The 24,921-nt window shown below is 42.4% G+C and overlaps 1 protein-coding gene across 1 annotated transcript in view; it reads right to left on the reverse strand.

Moving 5' to 3' along the window:
- Positions 1-4,158: 4,158 nt before the first annotated feature.
- LOC117748529 (dynein heavy chain 9, axonemal-like) overlaps positions 4,159-24,921 on the reverse strand; it is a 143,871-nt gene continuing 123,108 nt past the window's right edge. Inside the window, 5 exon segments of the mRNA XM_034558362.1 lie at positions 4,159-4,386; positions 7,671-7,806; positions 7,891-8,144; positions 17,575-17,757; positions 23,024-23,194. Of these exon segments, the coding sequence (XP_034414253.1) occupies positions 4,159-4,386; positions 7,671-7,806; positions 7,891-8,144; positions 17,575-17,757; positions 23,024-23,194 (972 nt within the window).

Genomic DNA, 24,921 nt, shown 5'->3' on the forward strand with positions numbered 1-24,921 from the left:
TTCTAATTTGAACATTTTGAGCTGCGATTTCTTGCTTTTTTACACAAGTGACTGAAAAGTCAACCAAACCAGCTAGGATTTAAGTATTTTCTCTGTAATCCAAATCTACTAGGGAATAAACTATATTCTACTTTTTACCTTGAGGTAAACAGATCTTTGTCCTTTATCAGTTTGGCAAGAATTTCACATTCTAGCAAACTGAGACTTCACTGGTTCCCCAATCTCAAATACAGGTAGCAGCACAAATCTCTGCCTTTCTGACTGACTCAGTGGATGTCTGACCGACATCTCTCAGTGGATGTCTGACCGACATCTCTCAGTGGATGTCTGACCGACATCTCTCAGTGGATGTCTGACCGACATCTCTCAGTGGATGTCTGACTGACATCTCTCAGTGGATGTCCGCACACCACCTGAAAATTAACCCGGACAAGACTGAACTTCTCCTCCTTCCAGGAAAAGGCTCTCCCACCCACAACCTGACTATTAACTTCGCTCAGGTCGCTCATAGGTCGCTCATAGATCGCTCATAGGTCGCTCAGGTCGCTCAGGTCGCTCAGGTCGCTGACTACTGGGGTCCCTCAGGGTTCAGTCCTTGGTCCTCTTCTCTTCTCTCTGTACACCAACTCTCTTGGCTCTGTCCTTCGCTCGCATGGCTTCACCTACCACAGCTATGCTGACGACACCCAACTGATCCTCTCGTTTCCCCAATCTGAAACACGGGTAGCAGCACGAATCTCTGCCTGTCTGACCGACATCTCTCAGTGGATGTCTGACTGACATCTCTCAGTGGATGTCCGCACACCACCTGAAAATTAACCCGGACAAGACTGAACTTCTCCTCCTTCCAGGAAAAGGCTCTCCCACCCACAACCTGACTATTAACTTCAACAACTCAGTGTTGGCTCCGACTCCGACTGCCAGGAACCTTGGTGTGACGCTCGACAGTCAACTCTCCCTGACTGACAACATTACCGCAATAACACGCTCCTGTAGGTACATGCTGTACAACATCAGGAGAAAAGGACCTCTTCTCACTCAGAAGGCGGCACAGGTCCTGGTCCAGGCTCTGGTCCAGGCTCTGGTCATCTCACGGCTAGACTATTGCAACTACTTCCTGGCAGGTCTACCTGCTAATGCCATTCGGCCTCTACAGCTCATCCAGAATGCAGCAGCTCGACTGGCCTTCAACCTTTCAAATGTACCCACACTACTCCGCTCCTCCGCGACCTTCACTGATTACCGGTGGCCGCCCGCATCCGCTTCAAAACATTGGTACTTGCGTACCGTGCTGCAAACAGATCGGGTCCAGTCTACATCCAGGACATGGTCAAACCGTACACCCCACCTCGTTCACTTCACTCAGCTTCTGCCAATCGGCTTGTAGCTCCTTCACTTCGAGCTAAACACTCAACAAAGTCACGACTGTTTGCTGTGCGGGCTCCTCATTGGTGGAACGAGCTCCCCATTGACATCAGGACACCAGAAAGTCTCTACAAACTAAAAACACATCTTTTTTTACTATACCTTGAATAGGGAAGGTAGCGCCGTAGTAGCACTTTGGTAGCACTTAAATGTCTCTTACTGATAGCACTTTGTAGTTTAACACTTTAGTAGCACTTAAATGTCTCTTACTGATAGCACTTTGTAGTTTAACGTTATTGAAGAAATTGTACTTTCTTGATTCTTGTTGTTCCGAGTTTGGACTCACGGTTTAATGCACTTATTGTAAGTCGCTTTGGATAAAAGCGTCAGCTAAATGACATGTAATGTAATGTAATGTAATGAGAACAAGTAGCATTTACATGTGTAACACTGGGTTAACTGACTGTACTCGGCAACACAAGAACAAGGCTGCTCCTTTATTTCCATGTCTTATCCAAGGTTCATTAACTGGTGATGGTGCTGACCATTTTACACCCTATTAACATGATCCCATGTCTGCAGCTGTCAAGTGCATATATGTGCTTTTTACTGGAATCTCCTTTAGATCTTGTAAATGAGAAACAACAATTGATGCAGAAGAACAAATAGCTAACACTTCGGCTAGATTTAGTTTGCTTCTGTGTGAAATATCAGACTCATTGTTTGAGTGGTAAATCTGCCATCATTATCATTGTAAACTGCATGTGCCGCGCTAGAATGGGAAGCTTGACAGGCATAGCAACAATAACTAAGGGAGTCGGAGCTTAGCAAGGGTCAATTGGATAAGTTCATAATACTTCAACACATTAGAACATGTTCACAGCACCACAGCTGCACCGCAGGCAAGAATACAGGACGTCTCCTGTGCAAAGCCACACTACGGTTGTATTAATGTGCACAAGCAGAATCTATTTCCACATAAATGGCTCACCCTGCATCATTACTATCCTCCTACTTCCCCTCCCCTGCTCCTCCTCCTCACACCTCCTTATTGTGCATTGTTAAGGCTCTCCAATAACCAGATAAAGGAAAAGCTGGGGAACCTGGGCTGATACAGCGAGAGAGCAAGGAAGAAAGAAAGAGCTGGCTTAGTGCGGGCGTTTGCATCTACCATACGTTGGGGATCAATCTGTGACATTCCCCACGTTGAAGAGGGTGTTTAATCTCAAATGGGGAGGAGGAAGGAGTGAAGTGGAAGGAGAAGAGAGTTGGTCTAAGATTTAGAGAGGAGGCAGGACTGGGAGACGGGACTGACTACAGGTTGGGATATATTATAAAATATGTACAGTATATTAAAATAAAACCAAATGCACAATCTGCAAAGACGAGATAAAGCATCTTTACTCATGTGGAAATTAACGTTAAATACATTGTTTACAAAAATACTGCATTTGATCAATTGAGAAATTGTTAAATGATTAGATAATGTGTTCTTAGTGGAGGTAGTTTTACAGGTTTGGATAAAATGTGTGAAATAGTTCCATTTATTATGATATTCCCCAACCAGCTGCAGCTTTCAACACCTCCTCATGAAGTGACTCACAGACACAAGCTATTGTTAGGATTTCTCCTCAAACACAGATAATTATCATTTTAAAAACATAGAAGTTCAAAGTCTATAAACTTTTCATAGATGCTTTTAATGTTGCAGAATCGCTGTATGGCAACACGATCTTACACACGATCTTATGCTGGCACTCTGTCTTTCTGAGACCCCTTGGATTTTACCTTGGAGATGTGTCACAACTTCCTGAGGAATAAATTCTACATGCTTAAAAATAACACATTGATTAGAGTCTAGATTGCTAAGACCAGCAATGGGCTGTTCGACCAAATTTGGGCAGCTTTTTGTCATGAGCGAACAAAGGCTAGAACCCAAATGTACGACTCAAAGTAAAGTAACAACAAAAATCTCAGTTTTAATTAACTGGAAACATACAAACAGAAAATCTACATGAACAAAGTAACATAAAATCGTGACCTGGTGACTGATGAATTCACACTTGCTATTGTCTCCACTCCCCCGCCCACATGCCCACAGACACATCTGCTGCAGGTGTGCACTCCACTGAGCACATCTATCTAGTTTCCAAAGGCTTGCTTGAGTCAGGTGATTTACATTCAGGGACCACCACAGTACGGCACTGAGCGGTGCCCTTTTCCCTATATCCTTTTCTTTTGTCTGATTAACTAGATGCTAGGATTGTATCACTGTTCATGGAGGGTATAATGTCATATTGTGGAGAAAAAAAATGTAGTCTTTATATTTGAAAATGACTTGCATAGGTTGAAACAAAGTGATAAGGTAATGCTTTTTGGTGTTGTGAGTTTTACTAATTTCAGCTCTCTCTGTCATATGACTATTGCCTTGCAGGTCTTGCCAGTCCAACATATCTCCCATGAGGAATGTGACCACAAGCTGTAAACACAAACATGTCTTTTTGATATATAAAGTTACAGTGTTTACTTCTTTTATTTTTGTAACATTTTCGTGCTAAAACTTAGCACAAGTAAAGATGAGTCATTGAGTCAGTAAACGCAAAGTAAGACTATAGTGACCGTATTGAATTGAGTAAGGATGAATTTTTATTTCTCAACTCAACTTTTCATTTGCAAAGGAACACTGCATTATTTCTTCTTTCAAAAGTTACATACTCTCACTTTTAAATATTCATCCAGAGTGAATTGAACCCTTGACCCTGTTGGCACCATAACCATCACCGTCAACTCCTGCTATATCTGCAGAAGCAAAGCCACTCCAGCTACAGTCCACTTGGAGGGATTTTCTTTGGTCTTCAGGTTGAAGGTCCATACATAGGTGGGTCCCCTCTGGCGGGTCTTATAGAGAGGACACTGGTACACATTCCTGCTGTCCTGTTTGTCCACAGGAATCGCCCTGATGAAGATGACCGGCACGGTTGGAGTGAGCTCTTTCAGGCGGGCTTCTACAATCATGCCAGTCTAAAAGAGAAAGACAGGAGAGGGAAGGGGGAAGGAGGGTGTGTATGGGAGATGACAAGCCAGTCAACCACAGACAGAAGTCATAAATTAGTTTGAGAGTGAAATCCTCGTCCCGACTATACTTACCTTTGAGGCAGTATTAAAGAATGTTCTTTGGTTGAAGAAAAAGTACATATTTTACTAATCTTGGTTGGCACAACAATGTTAGACATCCACTTTGCATAACACAATATTCTGATCCCCTTGAAAAGTGGTGAAAGTCAGCAGAGTTTGAGTCGAAGTCAAGCTGCCCTGCCTAAGAATACACACTCCATAAACACACTGAAACAGAGCGGTCTGTCTCATTAATTAATCCTCCTATACTTAGTGCCTGACAAACACAAGTTTCACCGTGCATGCACAGTGACTCTCAGGAATGAATGTAAATCCTGATGACTTTGGAAAGCACAAAAGACAGCGCCATAATTGCCTCTACATTCACTATTAAACTTTAAAGAGCTCTTAAACACCAATAACTTTATGTCCGTTAAGGGTAAATATAAATGATAGGTATCTTAAAGCACGCCATGTGGGCTCTCTGAGGTTCATTGTAGCTGTCTTTGGTGTGTATGAAACCCCTATGAATGCAAGCTTCATTAATATAGAAGAGGAAGTTTATCATACATCTTTGACTTGTATTGCTGCATGGAGCTATGTCCTGATGGAGTGCTGCTTCCTCTCTGCTACTCCCCACAAGTGGCACAGAACTGGCTTTGGGGCAAAGAGAACGTGAAGAGAAGAGGAGGAGACTGGAGGACTGCCCGACCCGTCTGTCCGCCTGTCTTTTTTTGCCTGCGTCTCCAACTTTAATGAAGAAAAAAGGAGCCACTCCTCTAAAGTGTTCAAGTGCACACTCTGCACATTCCCTAATTAAGAAGTCTACAGGGATGCTCCTTGAAAGCTGGGTGCATATACAGTAGCTGTATGTATGTAGCTAGATAGAGCCCTGGGAAGCTTGCCCCAGCTCTGAGAGCTGAACGCATGAAGGATGCAAAGCAGTAAATGAAGCCACAAAAGGGAATGTGGAGGCCCCTCAGGGGTCAAATATCAAAGTTACAGTTTAAAGATGCATTTTGCTTTTAGCTCACTTTGTGTTCATGTGTTCATCCATCATTGCAAGTAGTAAAGGAAGATTTCTGTATGAGGCAAGTGTGCTTTTTTATTTTGTTTCTTCACCTTCCCTAGAGACTAGATGTCATAATTAGCTACTCGCCACCACTGTGACAGTCAGCTGAACAAAGCAATCAATCGGCTGTATGCCCTGGTGTATATTTGGATGGCTTTTCTCCCATTAACCTACACCAATTGTCCTCAACGGTTTCTACTTCTAAACCGTCTACCTGTCTCTTAGACCCCATCCCAACGAGGCTGCTTAAAGACGTGTTGCCTTTAATTGGCACCTCTCTGTCGGATATTGTTAATGTGTCTTTGCTAACAGGCCATGTACCACATTTCTTCAAAGTAGCTGTAATTAAACCTCTCCTGAAAAAGCCCACTCTTGATCCAGAGGTGTTGGCTAACTACAGACCGATCTCTAACCTTCCCTTCCTCTCTAAGATCCTTGAGAAAGTAGTCGCAAATCAGTTGTGTGACTTTCTACATCAGAATAGTTTATTTGAGGAGTTTCAGTCAGGATTTAGAAAACACCACAGCACAGAGACAGCACTGGTGAAAATTACAAATGACCTCCTAATTGCATCAGATAAAGGATTCATCTCTGTACTGGTATTATTAGACCTTAGTGCTGATAAAGGACTCATCTCTGTACTGGTCTTGTTAGACCTTAGTGCTGCGTTCGACACCATTGATCATGACATCCTAATACTGACTGGATCAGTCGATTGGCATTTCAGGTACCGCACTAAGTTGGTTTAAATCCTATTTATCAGACTGATCTCAATTTGTATTTGTAAACAATGAATCCTCGATGACCACGATGTGAGCATGAGCCTTCAGTTATCAAGCTCCTCTTTTATGTAACCAGCTTCCACTTTCAGTCCGGGAGGCAGACACAGTCACCTAATTTAAGAATAGACTTAAGACTTTCCTCTTTAATAGTGCTTATAGTTAGGGCTGAATCAGGTTTGCCCTGGTCGAGCCCCTTGATATGCTGCTATAGGCTTATAGGCTGCTGGGGGATGTTTTAGGATACACTGAGCACCTATCTCCTCTTCTCTCTCTCCTTATGGATGAATTTACATCTCTCCATTGCACCTTATTAACTCTGCTTCCTCCCCGGAGTCGTTGTGACTTCACGTCTCATAGGGTCCATTGGACCTGGAGGTGTCTGATGCCTGGTGAGCCGGCCTCCCGCGTTGGCCCTGCTGATGCGCCCCGCCCCCCCTCCTCCTCTCTACCTCCTTCTGTTTTATGGATTGGAGTTCCATTCATACATTGTCATATTCATGTAATGTGTTTATGTAACTTTGTAAATGCTGTTCATTATGTACACATGACATCTATTGCTTCTGTCCATCCGGGGAGAGGGATCCTCCTCTGTTGCTCTCTTGAAGGTTTCTTCCCTTTTTTCCCTGTTAAAGGTTATTTTTGGGGAGTTTTTCCTGATCCGATGTGAGGTCCTGGGACAGGGATGTCGTATGTGTACAGATTGTAAAGCCCTCTGAGGCAAATTTGTAATTTGTGATATTGGGCTATACAAAATAAACTGAATTGAATTAAGCTGCTGGGGGATGTTTTAGGATACACTGAGCACCTATCTCCTCTTCTCTCTCTACTTATGGATGAATCTACATCTTTGCATTGCACCTTATTTACTCTGCTTCCTCCCCGGAGTCGTTGTGACGTCACGTCTCATAGGGTCTATTGGACCTGGCGGTGTCTGATGCCTGGTGAGCCGGCCTCCCGCGTTGGCCCTGCTGATGCGTCCCGCCCCCCCTCCTCTCTACCTCCTTCTGTTTCATGGACTGGAGTTCCATTCATACATTGTCATATTCATGTCATGTGTTTATGTAACTTTGTAAATGCTGTTCATTCTGTACACATGACATCTATTGCATCTGTCCATCCGAGGAGAGGGATCCTCCTCTGTTGCTCTCCTGAAGGTTTCTTCCCTTTTTTTCCTGTGAAAGGTTATTTTTGGGGAGTTTTTCCTGATCCAATGTGAGGTCCTGGGACAGGGATGTCATATGTGTACAGATTGTAAAGCCCTCTGAGGCAAATTTGTAATTTGTGATATTGGGCTATACAAAATAAACTGAATCGAATTGAATGAATAACTCATGTACCTGTGTGTCCCAGCGTGCACCCTCCATGTACAGCCCGTGTATGTAGGCCCCTTCACGGGGTGGTAAAGAAATGTCCTCACGGTTCTTCTTGGTGACATCACACTGCAGACACATCCTGTCCAGAGGCCACTCATTCCTGTCATTCAAATACAGGATGTGTCACACCAAGTGGCTTCTATCACATTTACATTTTTGATGTCCCCAGGTAAAACAACCCTACCTTCTAGCCATAGCCTGCATGATGGCTGTGAGGAAGGACTGTGGGTTGAAGAAGCCAGCAAGCCATACCACAGAGGGTAAGACGAAGTCTGTTGACCAGGCCTCCAGCTCCTTAATCCGGGCCAGCAGGTCAGTGAACCACAGGGCCAGGCCAGACATGGAGGGGTAAGCCCGTTTGGTCCAACTGTCTGGCACCATGTCCAAGAAGATGGCATTCTGAAGGCTCTCCATGTCACTGGTCATGGTTAACTCTCCCTGAAGGGTTGGGGCCACAGGAAAGGGGTACATTTAACATCCAACTGAAACCACCCATGTTGCAGTCAAACATCCAAGCAATACAATGATTATTGTTAATATGTTTGATTGTGGAAAGGAAGAACAAACAGATCCATCAGTGATGAGCCTTTAGGCCCTGGCCACACTAGAAAGTGATACAGTGTCCTTGTGAACAAGCATTTTGTTCCAACAAAGGGTCAACAAAGTTAAATGATCTTCATGAATTTATTTTAGGGATGCTGAACAATAACCAAACTTGAACTTCAAGTTCAAAATTGTATTAGCATCGGTGCATTGGTGAGGCACAACATGGCACATCATTTAACCACAAGGTGTGGTTAAAGGAAATACCTTGGACCCTATCCAAACAAGGCTGCTTAAAGACGTTTTGCCTTTAATTGGCACCTCTCTGTTGGATATTGTTAATGTGTCTTTGCTAACAGGCCATGTACCACATTCCTTCAAAGTAGCTGTAATTAAACCTCTCCTGAAAAAGCCCACTCTTAATCCAGAGATGTTGGCTAACTACAGACCGATCTCTAACCTTCCCTTCCTCTCTAAGATCCTTGAGAAAGTAGTCGCAAATCAGTTGTGTGACTTTCTACATCAGAATAGTTTATTTGAGGAGTTTCAGTCAGGATTTAGAAAACACCACAGAGACAGCACTGGTGAAAATTACAAATGACCTCCTAATTGCACCAGATAGGGGACTCTGTACTTTTTTTGTTAGACCTTAGTGCTGCGTTCAACACCATTGACCATGACATCCTATTACAGAGACTGGATCAGTCGATTGGCATTGCAGGTACTAAGTTGGTTTAAATCCTATTTATCAGATCCATCTCAATTTGTATTTGTAAATGATGAAGCCTCGATGACCACCAACGTTAATCACGGAGTTCCACAAGGTTCTGTGCTTGGAACAATTTTATTTACCTTATATATGCTTCCTTTGGGCAACATTATCAGGAAACACTCCATAAACTTTCATTGCTATGCAGATGATACTCAATTATATCTATCGATCAAACCAGAGGAGACCAACCAGCTCGCTAAAATTCAAACATGTTTTAAAGACATAAAAATATGGATGACCTGCAACTTCTTGATGTTAAACTCAGACAAAACTGAAGTTATTTTACTTAGCCCAGAACACCTCAGAGATCAATTATCTGGTGATGTGGTTTCTGTAGATGGTGTTGAGAATATTATACTTAAAAACTAGGATGGAAACCAGACACTTAGGAAGGCCTTAAAACGGCAATTAGGTAGATAGCACACGTATAAATTATACTACGAAGACTCTCCTCCACACAGATGTCAGGGACTCAGATAGATAAGCACACCATAAATACCACAAGTAGAACTCTCCCTCGCACAGTTCTCAGGGAGTCAGATAGAGGGCAGGAGGCTGCTCGCAGGTAAAGATCACCTGCTGACCTACTCCCTGAAACTGAGAGACAATGCACAACATACACACACATGGAGCTGCTACACCACCTGGAGGCCAGATGATCCATGAGCCTAGAGGGTCGGACCATCCTGTGCTCCAATGAGGCTCTCTCAAAGTCTAAACCAAGAGCCACCTCCACCTTATAGTCGACCAATCGAAAATGCCCTTAAGGACGATATAGGCTGAGTGCGCACTCTGCTAAGTTGCCCTTTTCCTTGCTAATTTAGTTAGATTTGGGACCGTGCACGTATGTTTAACTGCTGGACATAATACTCCTGTTACAATTGAATAAATGTTAATTGATTGATTTCACTACCACAACAATGGCATTGCCCTGGCATCCAACACCACTGTAAAGAATCTTGGCATTATCTTTGATCAGGACTTGTCCTTTAACTCCCACGTGAAGCAAATCTCAAGAACTGCATTTTTTCATCTACGTAACATATCAAAAATCAGGCACATCTTGTGTCAAAAAGATTCCAGACTAGATTATTGCAATTCTTTATCATCAGGCTGCTCTAATAAGTCTCTTAAATCCCTCCAGCGCTCACTAAATGTGGGGCTACTTGTGGTTCCTAGAGTCTTAAAAATTAGGATGGGAGCAAGAGCCTTCAGTTATCAAGCTCCTCTTTTATGGAACCAGCTTCCACTTTCAGTCCTGGAGGCAGACACAGTCACCTCATTTAAGAATAGACTTAAGACTTTCCTCTTTAATAGTGCTTATAGTTAGGGCTGAATCAGGTTTGCCCTGGTCCAGTCCAGGATGCTGGGGGATGTTTTAGGATCTCCTCTTCTCTCTCTCCTTATGGAGGTATGTACATCTCTTCACGTCTCTTCATTGCACATTACTAGTTCTACTTCTTCTCTGGAGTCTTTGTGTCTTCTCGCCTCATAGGGTCCATTGGACCTGGCTGTGTCTGAAGCTGGACCTGGCTCCTGGGTCCTGACTCCTTGCCCCTGCTACCTGCATCCAGCCCCCTCCTTCCCAATGGCCCTGCCTCCTTCTTTGTGCCTCCTGCCCCAAGGGCCTGGCCTCATTGGTCCGGCCTCTTTCGTAATGCCTCCTACCTGGTGGACCCCCTCTCTTCCTCCTTCTGTTTCATGGATTGTGGAAATCTGGATCGTGGTCCATGCCTACTAATTTTTCATACATTTCTGTCATATTTATTAAGTTGTAACTCTGTAACTCTGTTCATTCTGTACACATGACATCTATTGCTTCTGTTCATCCGGGGAGAGGGATCCTCCTCTGTTGCTCTCCTGAAAGGTTATTCCCTTTATTTCCTGATCCGATGTGAGGTCCTGGGACAGGGACGTTGTCTGTGTACAGATTGTCCGAGGCAAATTTGTAATTTGTGATTTTGGGCTTTACAAAATAAACTGAATTGAATTGAATTGAATTAAAGGATGTGCCAGGTTTGATTCCTGGTCACATCAAGTTCAATCTAGGTTCTTGTCTGTACAATTTATGTTCTTGTATTCCTGCCTGGAAGGCCAGCTCTGAGAATGCATGAGAGTCTCTGGAGCACAGTCGTATAGTTGTTGGACCCTGGTCGAAGCTGGCAATACCTGATTGGCCAATCTGCGTTAGAGAGCGGGATTTAGCGACAATTGAGTGTACTGCTGCCTTCAGTTAATGGGAGCTTAGACTCCCAAGTTCAAGGATGGAGTTGGTACCTGGAGTAATGAGAGGCCTCATGTTTGTACAGAAGAAGAGCTTTCTTGTTGTGTCATACAATTAAACATAACACCATTTTGGGTACATACTGTACATATCATACATAAAAGGAGAGTACAGGGCATGAACAGTCAATTAAAGAGCTACGTGTTGTAGCAGGAAAACCATGTGTGGACATAAAACTTGATTACTGTTGTAATTTTAGTTTGCTAATGTCATTGCTGTACTTTATTGTGGATATAAGAACAATCTGGCTTGTGTCTTACATCATCTTTCTCGAAAATGTCTATTTAGGGCAACTGTTCTCAGTGGTGACCACAGACTGAATATAAGAAGTGGACGGAGTCACCGTGTTGTCATCTATTGGTTTGTGGTCTGCAAAGTCTCCAGTTCAGCATTTTGGCCGGCACCAGCTTGGATTTTGGCCGTTGCAATCTTGGATTTTTGCAGCCAGTGGACAGATGTGTACCCTGCTTTATTGTCTATTTGACTCTAAAAAGACCATCATTTACTTGGAACAAATGTTTTTGTTAACTTGTATGTGACCAGAGGAGTCGCCCCCTGATGGAGTAGAGAGAATACAAGTTTAATGCACTTCCTCATTGGCTCCACTTTTCAGAACCGGCAGTTGCTGCCTCTTTTGTTAATTTAATTCTTCATTGGTTTGTAAATTTCATGACAGGAAGGTGCAATGTGTCTCTCCCCGTTTGTCTCAACATATTATCCACAGATAAACATTGGAGGTGATACCACCAGCCACATAAGATGTGGATCGGTACCAAGCCCTCAGTACTGATGTACACACAACAACCATGATAAGGAAAGACAAGAGTAATGAGACACAACTGGTGTCCTTCACCCACTGATACTCGAGCTGAAGTACTGCTGATGTACTGATATTTTACAGTCATAACAATTCTTTCTGATGCTGATAAGATTCTGTACATGTATCTACATCTGTGTATTACAGTGAACTGTTCACCTTCACAACACTGATCCCAATACAGCTGCAGTATACTTTGACACAGTGTGGCACTATGAAGCTGCGCCGTCTCACCAATGCTAACATTATGATAGCTCCTATTTATTCCACTATAAAGACCAAATATGATTATATTTACTCATACAATAGTCAACATGACTTTTAAATCACCGATTTATTGAGGCTTGTAGTGTCACGAGATCGAAGACTCATGAATCTTACACCCCCCTTCACTTTCCGTTTGGTGTTAACACATGATTCAGTCAGGCCTGACACAGAGTGCAGACGTCTCATTCCTCTCTGCTCCTCCGTCAGCTAAATCTCTGAGTCATTCTGACAACTGAGGCTGACAAACTTTAATTATGCAGGAACACTAATGCAGCAGTCAACCACAGCCGAGCCAGTGTGGGGTGAATCATAGGTGTTGAGGATAATTGAGGGTTTTGTGGTTGATTTTGTTCATTTGTTTTACATTACACATATTTAGCTTTAGAAGGGAAGAAGGGATCTGTAGAGTCCCAACCAAATGAGAAATAAGCCCCATTCGGATAAGATTAACATGACAGGGGAATCAAATAGTCACTGTGCTCATCTGTTATTTAAATTAATTTCCAGGTGGACTTTTAACCACTGAGGAATTACAGCATATGGTCTGCAATATAAGTGGACATTCCGCAAGACAAAGACAAGAGAGAAAGCCAGAAGCCTTCTGAATGGGAATGGCGACATGAGGAAGAGACACCAGGAGGTGCATTTGAGTAAAAAAACATACTTCTTCTCACACATTAAACGCATATGAATATCATTCGGGACTTACACTTCATATGAGTATGTCATAACCTGATGTCCATTACAAATACATATCCACAAATCATGATCGTAATCATAGAAAAAGACTCCCAGAACCTTGCCTGAGAATCATCGTGTTTGATAATGTTCTCAGTATCAAAGTAATTCACTGAAAGTTGGTACAATGCAAACAACAATTGGTAATAGCTTATTCACCATACTTTTAATGAAATCAATTAGGCCAAAATGTTAACATATATAGGCTAAGAATACGCGGTTCATCAGACAATAAACGTACAGCAGCACATTTGATGAGATTTAAAGGGTGCTCTCCTGATAGTTGTGTTTCTTTTTGTAGTCATATTTGTTCCCAGGCCTATATGTTGGTGTTTGCAGGTTAGCATCTTGCAGATTTCTTTGAAAATGTTGTACTTCCTCCATTTTCACAACAGAAGTCAGACTTCACAGTGTGCTAATAAATCAGAAATGAACAAAGAGCTCTTGCCACACATAAAATCACAACAATTGGTAAATAGAGCTGCAATTATTATTGTGTTGGGGTTAAAGGTTTACACACATACGAGTTACAGGCTCAAATAACTGGCAATATTAAGATCACACTACCTCCCGTGGATAAATAAATCCAGTCTGACCTAGCAATAAAATATAGGTGCTACTCAGCATCCTCTGAGCATTGAGTATGAACCCTGACAACAAGTTCTTATGAGATACAGTGGACCGAGTGGACTGCTGCTTCAGTCTATGTCTGGACACCAAAGAGAAGTCTTTTAGACTCTTATGCTAGTCTAATACACAGCATAAGAGTGTGTAGCAAACTGCATTTGGTTGTGCAACCCTTTTACTAACTGGCAGTAGGTCTCCTGAGTTGAAAGTATTTTGTTATTTTTTAAAGTTTGCAGATATGCACCATGGAAGCTCTTTACGCTACGGACCCTCTGGGGTCACATGGTAGAAAAACACCCTTGACAACAACATTGTTGGCTACACGATACTATCGCATAACTGCTGTTACGGGATAATGGAAAATGCTGTTTGTTTTGTGTGTGTGTGTGTGTGTGTGTGTGTGTTCACAATCGGTTTCCATGTCAGGTTAGGTCAGAAAGTCCTTTATGAAAACTTCCTGAAAATAAGCCTGATTTACTAAGCTTAGTTACACCGCTCGACTATCCAACATCTTAGGGTGTGTGTGTGCATGTGTGTGTGTGTGTTTGCATGTGTGTGCATGTGTGTGCGTGTGTGTGTGTGGTGTGTGTGTGCATGTGTGTGTGTGTGTGTGTGTGTGTGTGTGTGTGTGTGTATGTGTGTGTGTGTGTGTAAATTCAAGTTTAGTTTTACGACACTGGTAATTATTGTCGTAAAAATAGTTGTGTGCGAGCCTGTGTGCGAGCCTGTGTGCATTTTGACCAACAAGCGGGGCGACTGTGGGTCAGTGGTTAGCATGCCCGTCTTTCAATCAGGGGGTTGGTGGCTCAATCCCCGCCCTAGTCGACCTGTCCTTGAGCAAGACACTTAATCCTGCATTGTTCCCTGTAGCTGTGTCTACAGTGTATGAATGTAACATGATTGTAAGTCACTTTGGATAAAAGCGTCAGCTAAAATGACATGACATGACATGACATGACATGTAATGTAACAACGAAATGATGAACTGGTTGCTTCCCAGCACTACTGAAAATCAACTACAGACACAATTTTCAAAAGACAAAGTGAAGCTCAGATCATTCGCAGACTGTTTCTGTTATGCTTGAACAGAGAACACGTAATGATTATTGGAATTCTGTCCAGTGACCAACATGACTCCAGATGTTACAGCTTGAACCTCTGCCACCAAAAGGCTATAAATGAAATGAACAACAACAAAAAGGCTGTACAATGTTTTAAATTAAATTAGTTTGTAACACTTTATAATAACTACATGCTATTTAGCATTAGTTAAGTATGGGTAAACACTTAATTTATCATTTATAAAGCATTGTTCCAACATTAACACTCATTAGGGGGTGACTGTGGTTCAGTGGTGAGCAGGGTCAATCAGAGGATCGGCGGTTCGATCCCTGTCTCTGCTAGTGTCGCTGTCGACACTTAACCCCAACATGTCTCCCTTAGCGTGCCTACAGTGTATGAATGTGTATGAATGGGTGTGAATGTTAGTTACTGCTGTTGGGCAGGTGGAACCGTAGCCCCTCCCATCAGTGTGTGAATGTTAGTTACTCCTGATGTGCAGGTGGAACCTTAGCTCCTCCCATCAGTGTGTGAATGTTAGTTACTCCTGATGGACAGGTGGAACCATAGCCCCTCCCATCAGTGTGTGAATGTTAGTTACTCCTGATGTGCAGGTGGAACAATAGCTCCTCCCATCAGTGTGTGAATGTTAGTTACTCCTGATGTGCAGGTGGAACCATAGCCCCTCCCATCAGTGTGTGAATGTTAGTTACTCCTGATGTGCAGGTGGAACCATAGCTCCTCCCATCAGTGTGTGAATGTTAGTTACTCCTGATGGACAGGTGGAACCATAGCCCCTCCCATCAGTGTGTGAATGTTAGTTACTGCTGATGTGCAGGTGGAACCTTAGCTCCTCCCATCAGTTTGTGAATGTTTAGTTACTCCTGATGTGCAGGTGGAACCATAGCTCCTCCCATCAGTGTATGAATGTTAGTTACTCCTGATGTGCAGGTGGAACCATAGCTCCTCCCATCAGTGTATGAATGTTAGTTACTCCTGATGTGCAGGTGGAACCATAGCTCCTCCCATCAGTGGTATGAATGTTAGTTACTCCTGATGTGCAGGTGGAACCATAGCTCCTCCCATCAGTGTATGAATGTTAGTTACTCCTGATGGACAGGTGGAACCATAGCTCCTCCCATCAGTGTATGAATGTTAGTTACTCCTGATGGACAGGTGGAACCATAGCTCCTCCGATCAGTGTATGAATGTTAGTTACTCCTGATGTGCAGGTGGAACCATAGCTCCTCCCATCAGTGTATGAATGTTAGTTACTCCTGATGTGCAGGTGGAACCATAGCTCCTCCCATCAGTGTATGAATGTTAGTTTTTCCTGATGGACAGGTGGAACCATAGCTCCTCCCATCAGTGTATGAATGTTAGTTACTCCTGATGTGCAGGTGGAACCATAGCTCCTCCCATCAGTGTATGAATGTTAGTTACTCCTGATGTGCAGGTGGAACCATAGCTCCTCCCATCAGTGTATGAATGTTAGTTACTCCTGATGGACAGGTGGAACCATAGCTCCTCCCATCAGTGTATGAATGGGTGAATGATGTCATGTAGTTTAAAGCGCTTTGAGTGGTCAGAAGGCTAGAAATACCATTTACCATTAGTATTGCAATTCATAAAAACAGATATACAGGTTGTATTCTTGATTAATACGCTTGTCAATTATGCATTTCATGATTGGGTTGTCATACTATATAAATGATGTATACCCAATTTGTAAATTAAATAATATATATTACAAACCAATTATTGAGGACTTATAGATGATTAATGGTATAATTAATATTTGCATCTTGCAATAAATATAAATATTCTTTATCACTTTGTGTTGTGTCTATTTTCCTTTTCTGTTGAGAAGATAACTGAGACTTGTGTTAGCTTTGAAGCACTGCTGCGGCCTTTCATTGCCATTTATAAATGCTTTGAAGGCATAGATAGTCCTCAGTTTAGGTCACACACAATACTTAACTAACCACTAGTAACTACCTGAATTAATCATGAATTGCAGTATTAACACACGTTTATAAAGCACGTGAACATAGTCCCTAACCATTAGTGCATATCTAAATTCTTATATGTATAAATAAATGCATAAACAATTGATATTTAAATCATTTTTTAATTATTCACTAGAACTTTATAAATGAAACATCTATAAGTCCTTAATAACTGGTTTGTAATAAATATTACTATTTACAAATGGGGTATACATTATTTATATAGTATGAAAACCCAATCATGAAATGCATAATAGTCAAGCTTATTAATTAAAAATAAAACATTTATAACTGTGTTTATGAATTGCATACTAATGAGTGTTAATGTTGGAACAATGCTTTTTTGGGGAGTTTTTCCTGATCCGATGTGAGGTCCTGGGACAGGGATGTCATATGTATACAGATTGTAAAGCCCTCTGAGGAAAATTTGTAATTTGTGAGATTGGGCTATACAAAATAAACTGAATTGAATTGAATTGAAATGAGGAAGACACTGAACCCCAAGCTGCTGCCCGGCGCTTCACTGCAGCCCACTGCTCCTTAATAACTAAAGATGGGCTCATATGCAGAGAAGAATTTACCCACAGGGATCAATAAAGTTTACATTTATTTTCTTTACAGTTGGTATATTCAGTGGTTAACTTGCTGGGGGTCGGGTCCCTCAAAGTGTCACAAGATAAATCAGAGGGAAGGAACAAAGAAAAAACACACTTCATTTTTAAGACTTTTCAGTGGACCGTCAGTCTCCTCACCTTGAGTCCCAGGCTGAGCTCACACAGAGAACGTCGGATCTCCTGTGTGAGGAGGTTCATGCGCTCACACTCCTGCAGCGCCACCACCTGGTAGGGAGTCCTCTCCTCCGCCTTCCCCAGCAGCTCGGCCATGTTGAACTCCTCCGGGAGCTTCTCCATGATCTCCTCTAGCACTGCACGCACCTGATAAGGGGAGTGAGTGAGTGGGTGAGTGAGTTGGTGAGTGATTGGGTGGGTGGGTGATTGAGTGAGTAGGTAGGTGAGTGGGTGGGTGAGTGAGTGATTAAGTGAGTGGGTGAGTGATTAAGTCAGTGGGTGAGTGGGTGAGTGAATTATCAGTACAAAATGTAATTTGGTCAATCTTACAGTTACAATTAAAGATACTGAGGACAATAAAATAGATCCGAGACGGGTTATGTGTCAGATAAACTGAGTGGTGCAAACGCCTGAGAGTGTGTTACAGTTTGAAATAGACTGTTCAATAAATATTCATGAAGATACATTTTGCAAGGCAGTTCTTTGTTTTCAATAATATTCTAATCCTTCCAGAAAATCAATGCTCACATCATATTTTTGAGGGTAAGTGATGAAAGCTAATGACCGTGTCGAGACTTTCCCAAGGCAACCAGCATTAGCGATCAATCAACGGATTAGGTGCCGAACAAAGCATATGAGGTCATCATATCTATGGATTTTTCTGTTCAAATATCTGATCAGGCTTTGACAGCTACTGAGCACGTTGAATACTAAGTGAGCCTCGTTGGTAAACTGTGCATGGTTGTCATCTGTTAAGACATGAGTATCCAGGCTTCTGAGCCAGAAAGGTCACACATCAATACTTCGAGGAATGGAATGCACACACACAAACACACACACACACACACACACACACACCCTAAGATGTTGGATAGTCGAGCGGTGTAACTAAGCTTAGTAAATCAGGCTTATTTTCAGGAAGTTTCATCAAGGACTTTTACGTTGAAGTCTGACCTAACATGAAACTTATTGTGAAAAGCCTCTCTTGAGTAAGCCTAACTAACTGAACCAGGATTAAATCTAACCAACAGCTAATGAGATCAAATCTAGTTTCAGAACTGATTGCTCATCATTTTAAAACACAGACAAAAAATAGAGTATTCTTAGTCACAGAGCCGCTGATATTAAACATATATTATTAAGCTTAACTCTCTGTAAGCTCAGGTTGTTGCAGCGCTCAGATTGTAATCATGACATTACAAGTCTAAAAATATCATATGCAATATGTGTAAGCAACATCATTTTCTAGAAAGTGACATACCGTCTCTATTAGCTTCAGACTGGCTGTCTGCTCATCTGGTATTTACTGTTAGAGACAGTTTCTCTCATTTTATTTCAGTGGCTAATGGCTAACTAAGGGTCAAAGTATTTCTTTGTATAAAAATCCAGCCTTTATTTTAAACCTCAGCGCATTTAACAGTGTTGAGGAGAATTGTGCAGGTTATGAGCTCAGATTGAACTGCAACAGGTCAAAATGTCATCAACTGGACTGATGTTCTCAGTGCAGTGGTACAGAGGAACTTTGGGGAGTGTTTCCGTCGGTTGACTTGACAGGCCCAAACTGGAGCTTAACCTCAGGACATGTAACCATATCACTACTTTTTTACAGCTCTGTATTTACACTGAACAAAATGCAATCATTAGGATGTTTGCGTGTTGCCCTGCCCTCATAAAAAAAACTGAGATTTCAGAGGAGAAATCCGGCTGATGGTGATCAAAGTAAAAGAAAGCCTGTAACATAACTCACATTTTGCTGCTTCTTTAAAGCCACAGTAAGCATAAAGAACTTTTTAACAAGGCAAACACTTATTTGTGAGATTAAAAAAGACACTTGTGCACAAGATTGTTCATAAATAACATGTGGATAAGTGTTTAAAAGACTATGGTGTTGGCTATGGTGTTTTTCTTACATTGTTTGTTTCATTCTTTATTGGGCACGCATACTATTGTATATATAATTTAACCAGAATACTGCAGCTCGTGTACTCACAAAAACTAAGAAAAGAGATCACATGACTCCTGTATTAGCTGCTCTGCACTGGCTCCCTGTAAAATCAAGAATCACATTTAAAATTCTTCTCCTCACCTACAAAGCCTTGATTGGTGATGCACCATCATATCTTAAGGAGCTTGTAGTACCATATTGCCCCAATAGAGAGCTGCGCTAATTGTGGTTCCTAGAGTCCTAAAAAGTAGGATGGGAGCCAGAGCCTTCAGTTATCAAGCTCCTCTTTTATGGAACCAGCTTCCACTTACATTCCGGATACACTGAGCTCCTCTCTCCTCTTCTCTCTCCCTTTCTGGACAAATTCACGTCTCAAATGACGCGAATAAAGCACAAATAGTCGGGCGAGTAAACTCACGCTTTTGGTGTGAATGCAGCATAAGGGGCCGTGGAGTGTCTCCACGTCACGTTCAACCCTGAGAGGTGTGCCCGTGGAGGATGTATGTGCTGCAGCCTCATGGGCATCACATTCACCAGAAACTACAGCGTGAACGTTGCCACCCCTCACCCACTGGGGGTGGTTCTTCGTCAAGTTCCTCTGCTTGATTCATACGAAGTAGGTTCCTTGGGATTCCTCGTGACTCATCCAGTCATCCAGTGCAAAGCACTGCTTCTGGTGGTCAGGAAGGATGAAATAGAACAAAAGTTACGGATGATGTAACTACGGTCCTATGAATCTTGTGAGCTTGCGATAAGATTCCGACTGATCTCCGGATGATGCCGGAATATATACCCGGCTGGTGCTTTGTTAAGACTCGACCTGCGTGTGCACGAGACGGAGATATCCAGTGCTAAGCACCACCTCTGGTCATCCAGGATTCATAGAACCATAGTTACATCCGTAACTTCGTTTTGCTGTGTCAAGTGTAGCCGCCATTTTGTGAATAACAGAGATCAAGCTATATTGTGTTTAGGAATATATGTATGTATATATGTTTTAGGAACATGATAAATATCTCAGGTAATACTTTAAATATTGTTGGTAATGTTGATTAAGTATTTACTACATCCTCTTCTGTGGATCTCTTCCTGTCTAAGTAATTGTTTTTTTACAAATAAGATATGACAGTAAAGCCCTTGCCGAGGAAAAATCACCATATCACTAGGTTTACATCCTTTTTCAGGGGTGTAACACTTGTTCCATTGAGGGAGTGTGCAAGGCTGCACTCCCTCAAATATGCTTTATTTAAGAGCAGTGCTGAACCAGAAAATGGCATGGTGGCGTGGTTAGGCTCACCTGCAGGGGGGGAGCGGGGGAGTGGCTCAGGGAACAGGTGCCGGGAAGAGGCTTAATTAGCCTCAGCTGCTTTGGATCAGGGGTAATGTGTCCCTATATCAGGGGTGTTGCGGAGGAAGCATGGGACCGGCAGTGCAGGATCAAAAATAAAGATCATTGCCAAACGTCACACAACGTGTCCTCATTCCTTGCTGCTGGGGGGTGGAAACCAGGGGGTTGTGACAGGACGTGTTACAATGACCCTTGGTGCTATCAGAGGTCCCAGGGCCACAGTTGGTCCGCAATTAGTTTTTTGATTCGTGCAGCAGCTACAGAGAATGTCACCTGTTGTCACCATGCATCTAAGATGTGGTGCTCTACTTCAGAATCATAACTTTAGTTCAAATGCCACCAATTTACGCCCCCAAACCTCACTGACCTGTTCGTGGGTCTGTCATAACAAACGTAATATTGTGCAGCCAAACATTGTTCCAACCCACAGAACGCGTGCATCTGAGCTGTGAGTACTCTGACTTCTGGACATCCTACCTCACCGACCACACTCACCGGGTAACCTGGAGAGGATCTGTGTCTGAGCCTTGTCCTCTCACTACTGGGGTCCCTCAGGGCTCAGTCCTGGGTCCTCTTCTCTTCTCTCTGTACACCAACTCCAATTTACCCACACTACTCCGCTCTTCTGCAACCTTCACTGATTACCGGTGGCCGCCCGCATCCGCTTCAAAACATTGGGACTTGCGTACCGTGCTGCAAACAGATCGGGTCCAGTCTACATCCAGGACATGGTCAAACCGTACACCCCACCTCGTTCACTTCTCTCGGCTTCTGCCAATCGGCTGGTAGCTCCGTCACTACGAGCTAAACACTCAACAAAGTCACGACTGTTTGCTGTCCTGGCTCCTCATTGGTGGAACGAGCTCCCCATTGACATCAGGACACCAGAAAGTCTCTACAAACTAAAAACACATCTTTTTTTACTATATCTTGAATAGGGAAGGTAGAGCCGTAGTAGCACTTTGGTAGCACTTAAATGTCTCTTACTGATAGCACTTTGTAGTTTAACACTTTTTTGAAGAAATTGTACTTGCTTGATTCTTGTTGTTCCGAGTTTGGACTCATGGTTTAATGCACTTATTGTAAGTCGCTTTGGATAAAAGCGTCAGCTAAATGACATGTGATGTAACTCAAATTTAAATACTGATACCCCAAAGTGTTATAAGGTAGAAACATGTTACGCTGAATTAAAAAAAGGATGCACAAGACATCTAGAATGTTTCTAGTCGTCATTATTGTCTACTTTTGGTAAATTAAATATAGAATGGGAACATGTCCTATTTGATTAATCAAATAAAAGTATATGATATTTCACTTTTAGGGGCCTGCTCTCTTTTCTTCCATGCACACATTTAATGTCATTTTTAAATTAAGAATAAGAACGTTAGTCACTTTGTTACCATTTCTAAATAGTAGCTTTCAGATCCCAGAACAATATGAAGGAAATAAGTCAAAGGTAAGCAACATTAAATATATATATATATATATATATATATATATATATATATATATATATATATATAGTATATTGTAATTAAAATCAAGTTGATAGATCAAACATATTTCATACAAAAGAGTTTTACTGTTAGGGCTGAAACAAATATTCATTCATGTATAAGATCATTGGCAGAAAATGAGCATGAACAGCTTTTCTTTGTCAAATGTAAAATATAATGTCTTATCTCTGGGCTGTGGCCTGCTGGTTGAATAAAACAGGACATTTGAATGCATCACATAGATGAAATGAGGAATCCATTGATTGAGAAAATTATTGGTAGATTAACAGATGATGACTATTGTCATGTTGTTTCCTGCTTTGCTCGGCCTCACAGACCCAACTAAGGGAAATCGTAATGCAATGATATAGTGTAGTATGCCTCCAACTCTGTGAAACAGTTTTAACATGTCTATGCCTCAGTGCACTAAGCCAGGTCAATACATGAACCCTTTTCCCAGTTTGGTGCGGAGGAAGAGAGCCCCGACATCAACCCCATCCAGCACCTACGGGATGAACTGGAACACTGAATGGGAGATGAGGCTGAGATGTTCACAATCACTTCTAGGTGTAATGTGTGGCTGTCCACATACTTTTGGACTTGTAGTACACCATAAATACTGACCTTTTCCTCTCGTGTGGTGCCACCACCCTCACCGACTCCTCCGTCCCTGGGCTGCATCTCCAGTACCGTACGAAAGAGCTTCTCCGAGGTCTGTGTGAGGAAGCCGATCTCAGCATTGGGGTGGAGGCCATACAGGTAGGGCGACTCGGCAGGGAGCGTTTGGTCAATGTACTGGAGCGGAAGAAATGCATGTCAGAAAGGCGTAAAACCTCTGTCATCTTAAATCTTGACCCAGATTTATGGAATTAAAGTTTGGTGTTTTAATTTATCAATTTAAAGCCATGTATTTAAAGTCTTAATTATTCCAGAAAATAAAGACATGTTAATCCCGTTTTTTTACCTGAACAGGACAGCATTTAAACATTTGGCCTAGATGATTTTATTAACAGCATAAAGACTTCTGCAATCACTTCTGGACAGAACAGTAAAGCCTTTTGATTTCTCAGATGTTTCTTCTAATGTTCTGCTGACAAAGGACAAGAATGAAAGCATATACATAAAGAGATATTTCTGGGTGAGATTCAAACACACAGGATCAATTGACAGACTGTTAATGAACATAACAAGAAGGCATTTTCCATCTGCTGGTCCATAAAGAATATCAATATGCTTTTAAGTAAGTGAAAAAAGTGAAAAAGGCTCCTTTTTGTGGGGCACTTACATTATATAAAAAAAGCTCTGCTAATCATAATGTCCTGATGGAAAATATATTGGCCTTTATTACAGAACCACTTTGTAGTCCGCCTGTTTCATCGCCTCTGTCCTTGCTGGGCTAACCTTGCAGATTGCCTACACCTGTATATTGTTAGAGGAGTAAAACTGCGGAGTCACTTTCCTACTCTGTGCCTCTCCCACAACTCTTCCCTCCTAAATATACTGTAAGTTTGCTCAGATGGTTTGAGGGAGGCGAGGGCCTAGCAGACCCCCGGGGGCCCGCGAGGCCTTTACAGCCCTGCTCTTTCGCCCAAATCTCAACCACCGTGCCCTCGGCTCGACTGTGTGGTGACAGCCAAATGCAGAAGGCATAGTGTCATAGTGGCTCCGGTGGGAAGACAGCCAGGATGACAGCCAGGATGTACCCGTTGAGCATCACCCAGACTGGGGCAAAATGAAATACAAATGGCACATCCCGCTGCCTCTGTGGGGTTCTCGTGGGAGGCATCTGGACTGTCACATTTTCTGAACCACTGTTTTCATATTCATATTCATATTCAGAGAATGAAGCTTTAAAAAAACAAACCCCCCAAAAAACACTCAATATAATATATAAAAGGTGCACTGCAGCAGTTGACACATTTCTGATTTCATCCTGTCAATCAAGGTTTGTGTTCAATGATAAATAACAATATTCAAGCCACACTGTGGGGTGAGGCAGTGACCTGATGATGCCTGGAGCTGTCACCACTCTGAATTTTTTTAAAGCAAGGTCAGGCTGGAACATGTCAACTCTATTAATGGTGATCACACTGGGGACTAATATGACGACTTCCTCCAATTTGAAGTTGACTCTGTACCCACACAGCGCTGTAAATGTGCATGTCAAGTTGTGTAGTGATTGTATTGATTCTACTGAAGGGAATAGTTTGGTCTTGTATGTTCTTCCTGTCTTTATTCACCCAAGGATGTTGTAAACAATTTCCTGCCGTCCAGTCCTTGATAGCATTGACACAATCTAGGAGCCTAGTTAACCTGGAAGCCTCACTGGGTTTAAAGGAAAGATTGACTCCTGCTCACTGGACTAGTTGCTGACTGTGTGTGTCTGCCGGTTGGTGCAGGTAGTGTGCGCTGGGTTATCAGAGTGATACAAACAGCTGACAGGTGTGGCTCTAGACAGGATTTATAAGAGAAGTGAGACGCAACTAAACATGAAGGTGGGACTGCTGTTGTTTGTCCAAGGC

The sequence above is a fragment of the Cyclopterus lumpus genome, chromosome 19, assembly GCF_009769545.1.
Source record: "Cyclopterus lumpus isolate fCycLum1 chromosome 19, fCycLum1.pri, whole genome shotgun sequence".
NCBI lineage: Eukaryota > Metazoa > Chordata > Actinopteri > Perciformes > Cyclopteridae > Cyclopterus > Cyclopterus lumpus.